The sequence below is a fragment of the Trichoderma asperellum genome, chromosome 7, assembly GCF_020647865.1.
Source record: "Trichoderma asperellum chromosome 7, complete sequence".
NCBI classification, from domain to species: domain Eukaryota; kingdom Fungi; phylum Ascomycota; class Sordariomycetes; order Hypocreales; family Hypocreaceae; genus Trichoderma; species Trichoderma asperellum.
The window spans coordinates 3,941,480-3,953,355 of NC_089421.1; the positions used below are offsets into that span (position 1 = coordinate 3,941,480).

General features: G+C 36.7%; 2 protein-coding genes across 2 annotated transcripts; both read left to right on the top strand.

Moving 5' to 3' along the window:
• The first annotated feature begins 4,003 nt into the window (after positions 1 to 4,003).
• Positions 4,004 to 6,112, top strand: TrAFT101_011974 (uncharacterized protein). The gene is made up of 7 exons (XM_066129429.1): positions 4,004 to 4,126; positions 4,177 to 4,441; positions 4,499 to 4,634; positions 4,691 to 4,938; positions 4,993 to 5,267; positions 5,332 to 5,697; positions 5,779 to 6,112. The coding sequence occupies exons 2-7, from the start codon at positions 4,261 to 4,263 to the stop codon at positions 5,848 to 5,850; spliced, it is 1,278 nt and encodes a 425-aa protein (XP_065985563.1). The 5' UTR covers positions 4,004 to 4,126; positions 4,177 to 4,260; the 3' UTR covers positions 5,851 to 6,112.
• A 2,582-nt stretch (positions 6,113 to 8,694) lies between these two features.
• On the top strand, positions 8,695 to 11,583 carry TrAFT101_011975 (uncharacterized protein; the record flags this gene model as incomplete). Its single annotated transcript, XM_024910848.2, has 5 exons — positions 8,695 to 9,048; positions 9,106 to 9,642; positions 9,728 to 10,464; positions 10,523 to 11,169; positions 11,225 to 11,583. The coding sequence occupies 5 exons, from the start codon at positions 8,695 to 8,697 to the stop codon at positions 11,581 to 11,583; spliced, it is 2,634 nt and encodes an 877-aa protein (XP_024754437.2).
• Positions 11,584 to 11,876: the final 293 nt, after the last annotated feature.

The window sequence follows — 11,876 nt, forward strand, 5'->3', positions numbered from 1 at the left end:
ACTTTAAATAATATAGGAAAATTTAAGTATTTAAAAAACTATAAAAAAAAGTAATTAAATATATTTATAAACATTTACTATATAAATATAAAAGTATAATAAAAATATATAATTAAGTTTTAATATACTATAATATTAAAAAACTTAAAAAATATATAAAGTATATTATATTATATTGTAATATATATTAATAAATAAAAAATAAAAAACATAAGCCTTATAGAAAACTATAACTATTATTTATTATAAAATAACCTTAAGAATTAGTTACTTTTAACTATATTATTAATTTACTTTTATTAAAAAAACTATTTATAGATATATAATATAATAGTATTTTTATAGTAGTCTACTAACTTATAAAGCAAGCTTACTTTTTACTATATAAAAAGTTATATTTATTAAAAAACCTTACTTATACCTATATAAAAATAATTACTGCTAATTATAAACTACCTAAAGAAATTATCTTAAATTAAAGACAAATATTTACTTTTAAATTTTAGCAAAAACTTATAGCTAAACTAAAAATAAACTATAAACTTAATACTATATATTATCCTTAGATAGATAGATAAATTAAATATATAAATTAAGTTATTAAAGCCTACTTATAAGCTTATATTAACTTTATATAAAATAATTAAATTAAAAAACTATTAATAGCTTAACTATATTATAATAGTATACTATTAAAATCTATAAAATTAATGCCTTTTTTTATAAATTATAGATTTATATTAAAAGCATTTAAACTACTGTAAAATAGACTTAATTTAAAGAAAGTATAATTATAAGCAGAATTAATAATTAATTTATATAAAGAAATATATATATAACTTAAGTTTATTAGCAAGTATATAAAGAAATATATAAATAAAGATAAAATTATAAAATTAATTCTTTAAAAAAGAGATATAGTTTATTTACTATAATATTTATAAAGCTATAAACTATTAAATATTAAAATAAATAAGCTAAATAATAAACTTAATATTAAAAAAATAAAACCTTATAAAATTTTAGAATAAATTAAAGAAATTAACTATAAGCTAGCTTTATTAAATATAATAAAAATATAAAATCCAGTCTTTTATATATTATAACTTAAAAAAGCATAAATTAATAAAAAAATTAAAAAATCTATTTTAAATAAAATTATTATAAAAACCCAGGAAGAAAAATATAAAATTAAAAATATTATTGCTATATATTAAAACCCTAAAATTTAAAATATTAAGTACTTTATTAAATAAAAAGAATATTTAAAACTTAAAAACTTATAAAAGTCTACTAAATACTTTAGCTCTTAAGAGCTAATAAAAAAGTTTTTTTAAATTATAAAACTAAAGGACTTAAATTAATAAACTTAAGCTTAATACCTAAAGAAAGCTAATTAACATTATTAAAAACCCTTAACTATTAAAGATTATTTATTACTTTATTCTCTTTATTTAATTCTTATATTTTACAATAGACTAACTCCTCGCTATACTCTTTTATTTAACTTCTAGTGCAATAAATATAAGATAATTAATTTACAGCCTTAAATAGCTTTAACTATAACTTAAAAAGTTAAGCCTAAAGAAATTCTAGGGCCTTGCCCACTGCCTTTTCTTTAGCCTTTAATTTTTTATATTAATTTAATACTTTTATTATTAAAAGAAAAGTCAGCTATTATATAATAAAAAAAGAATATTTACTTATAAAAAAATATAACTAATATACTATTATAAAAATAGCTATACTTTATATACTTATAATAATAAAAAAAATCCTTAATTATATAATAAAAAACCTTTCTTTAAAAATAATATATATATAGTATATTTAAATTAAATTTATTAAATAAAATATATAATATAAAAATATTATGCTTGTAGGTTTTATAAAAAATAAACTTAAATACTCTATTAATTATAATAATATCTTTAAAAAAGTAAGTTTATAAAACTATAAATATAAAAAAGGCAATATACTTATAGATTATATACTACTGCATATATAGCCTTAAGGATAAAACTAATAAAAAAAAGGCATTATATTATAACCTAAAACTATAAAATATATACTCTAAATATACTATAGACTAATAAACTAATTAAAGAAAAGATTATAGCTTTAAAAGTAAGCTATCTTAAATAAATTACTATTATAAGAGTAAGCTACTATAAGAGAATTATAATTAAAATCATAAGCCTTATAGAATAACTTACTATATAAAACTATTTATTATACTTATTAAATATAGCTTAAATAATTAGTCGTTAATATAGCATTTATATAATAACTAAAATTAAACTTTTATTTAAAGTTATTAGCTATATAACTAAAACTGCTTATAAAATCCTTTATATCTCTTTGCTAATATAAACCTAATGTTAAAGGTTTATCCCTTAGGAACTAGTTACCTTATACTAGGTATAGGATTAGAATGTTATATAATTTAATAATTTTTAAATAAAATTATTAATTTTATAAAATAATTTTTAAAAATTATTAAAATTTATAAATAATCTAGCTTATATAATTAAATATATAAGTTTACTTTACTATATTTATTTAAATAACTTAAATAGCTAGTTATTAATATAAAATTAAAATTAAAATATACTTTTAAAGCTTACCTATTAGTAATATTATATTATTACTATTGCCTATAAATCCTCTAACCTATCTGCTAACATAAACTATAAAACCAGGTTTATCCCTTGGAAATCTTCTAAGCCACTAACTTTTATAAGACCTTTAGTAACTAGGTTGTTATAAATTATATATTATTTTTATTTTATCTATAAGTATAAAATATACATTTGCTAGCCGATGGCCTTTAGCTTATGTAACTTTATTTTCCTTTACCTTCCAGAGAATTCTTATATACTATATAAAAGCATTACCTTTTTTAAATTACTGTATTGAAATAGCTTCAGGCATGCAAATTCATTACTATTTTCGGTACTAAAAAGGAATCTTTTAGTAACAAAACTAATTTTGTTTTATTTTTTTGTTTTTTATATAGGAATTGTTTGTTTATTAGTAAATTAGTTACTAAAAATAAAAAAAATAAAAACATTAAAAAATATATTTATTATCAATATATTCTATTAAAAGTAACAATAATAATTATATAATATATAATACATATTTTATTTTTCTTATTTAAATCTTTAATTTCTAGCTTATATTATTATTATATATATAATAACAAAATTAGTAATAAAAAAATTAATAACAAAACAAATTTTATTTGATATTAACTTTTTATATATAAAAGACAAAATTTGTTTTATTACTAAAATTCTTTATATAAAAACAAAATTTATTTTGTTACAAAAACTATATTAGTTTTTAGTAACAAGACAAAAAATAAAAAACAAAAAACTAATTTTACAACCCTGCTAGTATTCGGCTTCATACCTTTATTTTCTGCAAGAGCTAGTGGACTCCGTACGGAATTCCGGATCTGCTGTCCATTAAGCGCTTGGGCGGCCCAAGAATCAACAACCTCACGGCCGAACTTACAACACCTCATCTTGAGTCAATATAGCAGAACCGTTGCTGCGGTTTTGACCCAAATGCTCAATAGAAAATTTCTAGATATTTTTGCAATAACGCGCATCTAACTCCGGCATCCTAATTGTAATATAAATGCGGGACTGGAAGGAGAAGGCATACACCCTCCCCAGGCAAAGAAGTAGGATTAATTCGTCCGGCTGTTCCAATAGATCAATAGCATCATACTCGTTTTACCAGTTTGATAAATAGATGGGCTTGGACGCTATGGGCTCGGATTTGAAGATTCGTGGGACTTCACTACTGAATATAGCCCTATCACTAACACTACCAAAGAAGGAACCGCCATCATCATTGTTGTCTCTGCGACTCGACTTTATCTAATTTAGAGATATAGACTATCCACCAAGTAAGTTGCGATGAGATTTTCTATCCACCACTAGCCTCCGGCCCGGATAAGGCTTTAGATGCAGGTAAGCCGAGGCGGAGTCGGGATTCGCGTTGGCCTGTTACGGCCGCTACGGAGTCGGGGCTTGCATTCGCCCATTGCAGCCGTAGCTCTCCAACGAAGGTCCAATGCCTCGGCCTTTCGCAAATAGAGACACTATGAAAGGCAAGTTTCCAAAAGTTGCGAGATCTATATTTATCTTACAATCGCGTCAGCATCACAGCTTGAGAAAAACATTTCACTGACTTCCATTGGCCTTGACACCGCTATACTACCACTCGCTGGACGTCGAAATAGCAATGCCACGCATAGCACCGCGGGTAGCCGAGGCAATTATACTGCCAAGCGGGCTCTCGCTGGACAATCGTCTCATCAAAGCAGCTATGGCAGAAGGTATGGCTGTTAATAGCCAACCCAGCGATGAGTTAATCAATGCCTATGCCGAATGGGCTCCTGGTGGCTGGGGCGCTCTTATTACAGGTAGGAGCTCAAGAGGAAGCAAACCCCTTTCAGAGCTGATATAAAGGTAATATTTAGGAAATGTTATGGTCGATGAGCGTCATTTGAATAGCCCCGACGACGTTGTTGCCACTGCCGGGGATGGATCGTTATCCTGCTGGACTCGCTGGGCCAAGGCTATGCAGGCAAATGGGGCTGCCGGCATCGTGCAGATGTTATTCACCCGCCTTGAATATTATTGAAATATCCAGCTGATGGTCATTCTTATAGCTCTCACCCCGGTCGTCAATCTCCAATTGGAGCGGGTGCCAGAGGACTTTGGGCAAAAACGGTCGCCCCCAGCCGTGTGCCACTGGACCTTGGGCCTGGCATCATCGCTTGCACGGCTCGTAAATTGATCTTCGGCACCCCAAGAGAGCTAGAAGAAAAGGAGATTGAAGATATCGTCGAAAGATTCGTATCAGCCGCAAAGCTGTCCCATGCAGCCGGATTCAAAGGCGTGGAGCTCCATGCTGCCCGTATGCCACCGTCCGTTGAACCTCTCCTTCGCCCCTGCTAACCGCCTGACACAGACGGCTACCTATTAGCTCAATTCCTCTCCCCAAAGACAAATCTGCGCGAAGATTCATATGGCGGAACAGTGGCAAAGCGAGCGAAAATAGTCGTTGACATTATTAAGCGCATTCGTGCTGATGTCCCGAAACCATTTTGCATCGCCCTGAAGATCAATTCAACAGACTATCAAGGAGAAGCCGGGATTTCCCAGATGATTGAGCACCTATCCCTCTTTGAAATGGCCGGTATAGACTTTCTCGAGCTTAGCGGCGGCACGTATGAGGATCCGCAGGTATTTCCCTCTTTGCCTTGGCGCTTTCTTTCTCCTCGCTTGCTCAACAAGCTGAACAATCCAGATGATGCACGGCAAGAAAGAAGATGCACCTCAGGACAAGCCTGCCCTATCTGCCCGCTCCGCCGCTCGAGAGGCTTTCTTTCTTGACGCTGCCCGATCGGTCCGCGCGCAGTTCCCAAACATTCTTCTTCTCGTCACCGGCGGGTTCCGCAGTCGTGCGAGCATGGAGGATGCCCTTGCGAGCGGGGCCTGCGATCTCATCGGCATCGGACGACCCGCTGCGGTGACTACCACTTTACCCAATACAATCATTTTCAACGAGAATCTCGAGGCGGCTGCCGCAAACTTTAAGGTCGGTCCAGCACCAGTCCCTAGATTGCTAAAGATGTTGCCGATGAGCCGGATCATTAGTGGAGGAGCCGAATCTGTAAGCGCACCCAACTGGATATCTTTGAATTCTTATAAACGGCGTTAGCTTGCTAGAACGCAACTGACAAAAATCTCATAGAAGTACTTTAGACGTCAAATTCAGCGGATTGGTAAAGGCCTCTCACCCATAGAGCCTCCTCTTGCTGGATAGTGTTGCGTTGATTTTGAACCTGGATAGAAAATAATTACAGACTTGGAAATTGAGATCTATGCGGGATGGACGTTTGGGAATACTTCCCTCGAAGGTTGAATATTCAACAAACTACTTTGTTTGTTTTATTTCTTGCACTATACCTTCTTCACTTGGCGTTGATGTCCAACTTGGAAAAATACCCACCTCCGAGATCAAGTTCACTTGTCCAGATGCCCCTCTGATTATATTGGTCCCTGGCGTACTTTTTAACAAAACTTTCGCAACTGCTGATAAATTGGTATCATTGGTTTGATGATAAGCTTTTAGGAATAAATGTATCCTCTGTTCACAATATTCCTTTCGTTCAAACAACGCCACGCCATCGATGATACAAAATAGCGTTCCTATATCAGCCAATTCCCTCATAAATTGTTCTAATAGGTCCGTTAGCTTGTCGTACTCGTTCTTCTGCAGTTTGTTCATGATAAATATACTAGAGAGTGACCTCGTGTCAAACTTATGTTGTCGCAATAGCTGATCTACAAGGTCGTGAAGCATAAATGGCCACCGACTTTGTTCACCAGCTTTGTTCATGCCAATATGTCTGCCATATGAACAAAATAAAGATAAAATATGTTGCGTTGTTCGGAGGCCTTGTGTTATAGTACTGCAGAATACCGAGAGAGGTGAGATATCTGTGAATGTCTTTGGCAGCTTTAAATTCCAGTGAACCGTTAATTTGGCCGACGCTGGGGATACTATCCAGTTGCGGAATAACTGTGTATGGACAATCTGCTCAGCCTAGACAATATATTTACCAGCTAGGAAGCCTTTCTGAATATCAATGAAAGAGACGTCAACTAGGTCGGCGTGTGAAAATTTTACCATCTAGCGTAGAGTATCTTGGTTCAAGTACCATGTATATGCTGGTGTCGGATTAATAGGCTGTGGAATCCACATGCCACTCTGGATTGTCGAGATTCTGCGTAGAGATTCATTCTGGATGGTATGGGACGTGATTGTTTTCAGGGAGTGCTTAAAGTCATAAGGTGGTCCGCTAGCTGCTTAGTTATTATTAGTGCACAGTTGCTGTACTAATTTCTGCAATCTGCTTCTGGATAGCAATATTTTACCAGTCTGCTGGCGGCCTATTGACTAGAGTGTAGTGGATTGATTATAACAGCACCTAGTCTAATACTTTGCCTATACTAATAGAGGAAATGTAGTTGCTACTGCTGATGTCTGGGACGTGGGCCACCCAAGGTACTATAAATTGCCCGAGATTGATCTTGAAGGCGTTGCTAGCGAATACAGAGGGAGGGGCGCTAGGTCGTAAACGATAGTCCACTACCCGCCGAAGTGGAAGTTATATTATAAAAACTTCTATGAAGACAAAGCTAATGTGGTCAATTATGAGAGATGTATATTCACTTTGGTTTCCTTCGAAATACCGCCGACAGGTAATTATCTACACAGCTACAATGTCTCAAAAAACTTTGGTTGTTTTAGTACCACGGTCAACCAATGTTGTTCAGTTGTCGGCATTGTCCAATCTTCTGAGCTTTCGGCACAATATACTATTTGGAGATACTTCGCTCCGCTTCAAATGTCAAGGCCCAATCATTTTTATGAAAGGATACTGAAGTTGTTGAAGCGTACTTGGACAACGCTTCCTCTCAAAAAGCAGCTGTCGCCGACGCACACATCGAGTTCGCCCTGAAAAATAGTCAATAAAGCGGCACTCCAGTAGAGATCGAGACCCGGCAGCCGAGTGCATTTTGCGAAAAATTAGTGGATTCAGGAACGAAATATATCACTTGAAGTTCTCCATTCGCTTGCTCGAACGGCAAGCCGAATCTTAGGGGCAAGCTGAATCTTAGGTAGGGGAAAAGTAATAGTTCGGTCTAGTCAATGCAAGGGAAAGCCTTAAGTACAAGGGTATTGTTGCGATAAGAAGTATTTTCCTGTTGTCCCTATCTAGCATTAGCAAAGGCAGCCTACTGGGACTGCATATGTGGAGATTATAGTTTCGGTTAGTAAAGGGGTAATATACAAGGAATTATAGCTCTATTTTAGTATTGGTTATTTTGCAATCCAGGTTATTTATAACTTATTAATGTAAAAATATTAGTCAAATGATTGTATTATTATTATCTAGTAAAAACGTAGGGGAGGAAACACCTTATATATATATATATCATATATGTTGTTCATGTAGCTAGATGGGTTAGGACTAGTATTTCCTTGTTTAGTAACAATTCAATCCAGGGTCTATTTACACAAGCGCTTGGCTGATTTGCAGCCCAATAGCGTAAACTATATGCGTGGCGTTTAATAGCTATATGCGTGGCGTTTAATAGATATATGTATGTCTCATAGCCGAGGACTTGTTTCTCCGGCAAGCAATCCGGCACACGTGTTTCAGGTCGCGCTTCTACTGTATGCATTTAGTATCATAGATACCTGACTTTATGTCTTCTAAGTATCGAGCTGGCAATCAGGGAAGATGCTGCAGCGGTATAACGCAGCCAGTTTGGACTCCTGCATGGAGTGCAGGTTCCCACCATGCCGTATGGACATTTCTTTTATTGGGCAGGGGATCGATCTAATATTTCTACCCCGAGACTGTATTAGAATGCCGAGCTAGACTCTGTTAAAGTTTCATGCCGGAGGTTCCTCTTGGGTGATATTTTCACGCCTATAAGTTCAGTCTTGTTCTGCTGCCATTCCCAGGCTCCTCTATATAAATAGCTGTATCTGCTTGACCACTTTCTCACCGCGGTTGACTTCACGCTGCTTAATTCTTACCCAGCAGTCCATCCAGCAGACTTTGCCGGGCGCCGAGACCGAGAATTTAGCAAAATGAGACTGGGGCTCCCGCTCTTTACCCAGGCCAACGCGGCAACGCTTGAACCTCCGAAGAGGTCAACATGTCGACAAATATTTTTGGATGGACAGTCTTACATGGGACAGCGTCCACAAACCTCTACTTACCCCATTTCCAAAAACTCAGATTACGGTCTCCTAGACATCCAAAGCGACCTAATGGTAAATTGGCTCCACGAGCAGCAACTCCGGAAGCAATACGCCTCGGGATTTGACCCTTTCGAAGGCGTGGTGTTGAAAAAGGCACGGGGGAACTTCACATGCTGTCCTAAGCAGTTGGCGATATTCCCTGAGGGGATCTACGCTATGGTTTCGCTGATGAATGTTCGGGTAAGTCCTAGCTTGTTATACATAATATTGATCTCTCAGAATCTTATTGGAATATAGTGCGCGATGACGGTTAACACACCCGTTGTGAGTGCCATCTTGCGTAATCTCAAAACCCACAAGGTTTGTTTTGTCCCTCTCTCAGATGGGTTGCACGTGCAGGTTCTCAAGACAATGAACGACCTACCAAGATGTCAGTTACATCATTTTGCAGCCTTCATCGAAGACACTGAGATTCTGGTAGTTTGGGATGACGATCCGGAGCAGTTGCTCCAGCGCGCAGAGAAGCTTGAGGGCAAGCTTATGGAACTGATTTGGGAAGGTGAAAATACAGAAGAGAGTGAGAGCACTAAAAAGAAGAGGGTAGCCCAGGAGGCTGTCCACGAGCTTGATCCGAATGCTCTGGAGAAAGCACTCTCCGAGGAGAAGCGGCCAGTACGGCTGGAGAGTGCCTCCATGGTCGCTTGCACTCTCGCTCTCTGCCTTAGTTGTGTCGGGCTTGGATTTCGAAACATTGCGTTGGGAATAGCTATCGACGGTAATTATTCCGTCATTGCCCTAATTGCTGCCGTTCCAGCCCAGTTCTTCGTTAGTTTGGTATGTTGGTGAGATTAACAAAAAAAAAAAACGCAAGAAAAACAAAACGAGAGACAATATTTTTATATATGCTGACTATGCCTAGTTCATGTTCCAAGTTTTAGTCACCAATTTGTTTCAGGTTTTCGGACCTATCTCAGCGGTAGGCCAAAATTCGAAATACTACTCCGGGAAGCCTCCTATCCGACTCGCTCGAACAACAGGACTTCCCCATGTCACTATTCAGATGCCTGTTTATAAAGAAGGACTAGACGCTGTCATCCGGCCAACGGTCATATCCCTCAAGACTGCAATCTCGACCTACGAAATGCAAGGCGGAACTGCCAATATCTTCGTGAATGATGACGGGATGCAGGTCATTTCGGAGAATCTGAAAGAGGCTCGCCGCGATTTCTATGATGAGCATAATATCGGATGGGTTGCTCGGCCGAAAGACAATCCCCAGGGCGAGAATGGATTACCTGGGTTCCGTCGACGCGGGAAATTTAAGAAGGCTTCGAACATGAACTATGCGCTGCATGTGTCGAACAGGGTTGAGGAAAAACTTCAGAAGATATCGCGGACACCTAGATGGACGCAAGACGACGAAAAAAAAGAGTATGCCGCTTGTCTGGCACAAGTACTTGAGGAAGATGAAGGACGAACTGAGGCAGACGGTAATATCCGCATCGGAGATTACATCTTGCTGATTGACTCTGATACGAGAGTACCGAGCGATTGCTTGTTCGATGCCGTAAGCGAGATGGAGCAGTCGCCTAGCGTGGCACTCATCCAGTTCAGCTCTGGTGTCATGCAAGTTACTCGATCATACTTCGAGAATGGGTAAGCCGGATCACAACAAAATGCCTAGAGAAGTTCTAATCTGGCTTTGGTTCCTTAGAGTCACCTGGTTTACCAATCTAATATATTCATGCATCACCTTCGCAGTTGCGTCTGGGGACTCATGCCCTTTCGTCGGCCATAACGCTATACTGAGATGGTCTGCTATTCAAGATGCTGCGGCCTATATGGACGAAGATGGCTACGAGAAATTTTGGTCAGAGTATCATGTGTCCGAAGATTTCGACATGGCCTTACGCCTCCAAGTGGCAGGATACTCCCTGAGATATGCTTCCTACACCGGGGATGGATTCAAGGAAGGCGTCAGCTTAACTGTGTACGACGAGTTGAAAAGATGGGAGAAGTACGCATATGGTTGCAACGAACTCGTCTTCCATCCTTTTCGGTTCTGGATCACTAAAGGCCCGTTTACTAAACTCTTCAAGAAGTTCATTTTCTCTTCTATCCCTCTCCCAAAGAAGGTAACAATCCTAGCATATATCGGCACGTACTATGCAATTGCCTCTGCCTGGCTTATAACACTGATGAACTACTTTATTACGGGTTGGTTTCATGAACTTGCCGACAAGTACTATCTTGACTCGTTCTCCATCTACATCGCGACCGTTTTTGTCTTTACAGGGTTCGGTAATATCGCTCTGGGTGTTTTGCGTTACCGGCTCAACCAGAAGGACCTACTCCAAGCAGGTGAGCATACCGCCCTTACCATTCGATTTATAAATCCTTATTTATATGATAACAGTTTTCGAGAACTTCCAATGGGTCCCTATGTTTACTATCTTTCTCGGTGGCATCTCACTCCACCTCTCACAGGCGATCCTGTCTCACTTCTTCGAGATCGACATAAACTGGGGTGCAACATCAAAGGAGGTTGAGGATGTCAATTTCAGGAAGGAGACCTTACGCATAGTCAAAGATTTCAAGTGGACGTTCTTTTTCTGCTTCTCATGCACTGCGCTTATTATCAGCGGCTACTATGCTTTTCCATTGTTTTGGCGCATCCAGGCCTTCTATTGCATATACCCGCTTACTATAGCTATTATCGGTCACTTTGCCTTACCAGTTTTCCTCAATCCTGCGTTAATGAAATTTACTTGGTAGTATCTATGCTTGTAGTTGTTTACTTAATTAGTTTTAATTAATATATAGGTTATACTATATTATCTAAACATAGCCAATGCTTTAGTATAAATCTACTATCCCCTCTGCTATATATTAGTTAATAATATAAGCTTCCCTCCTGTAATATTTTAATCCCTATTCCTGGTATAAGGTAGCTAGTTTCTAAAGAATAAATTTTAATATTAAGTTTATATTAGCAAAAAGATATAAAAAATTTTATAAGTAGTTTTAGTTATATAGCTAATAACTTTAAATAAAAATTTAATTTATAT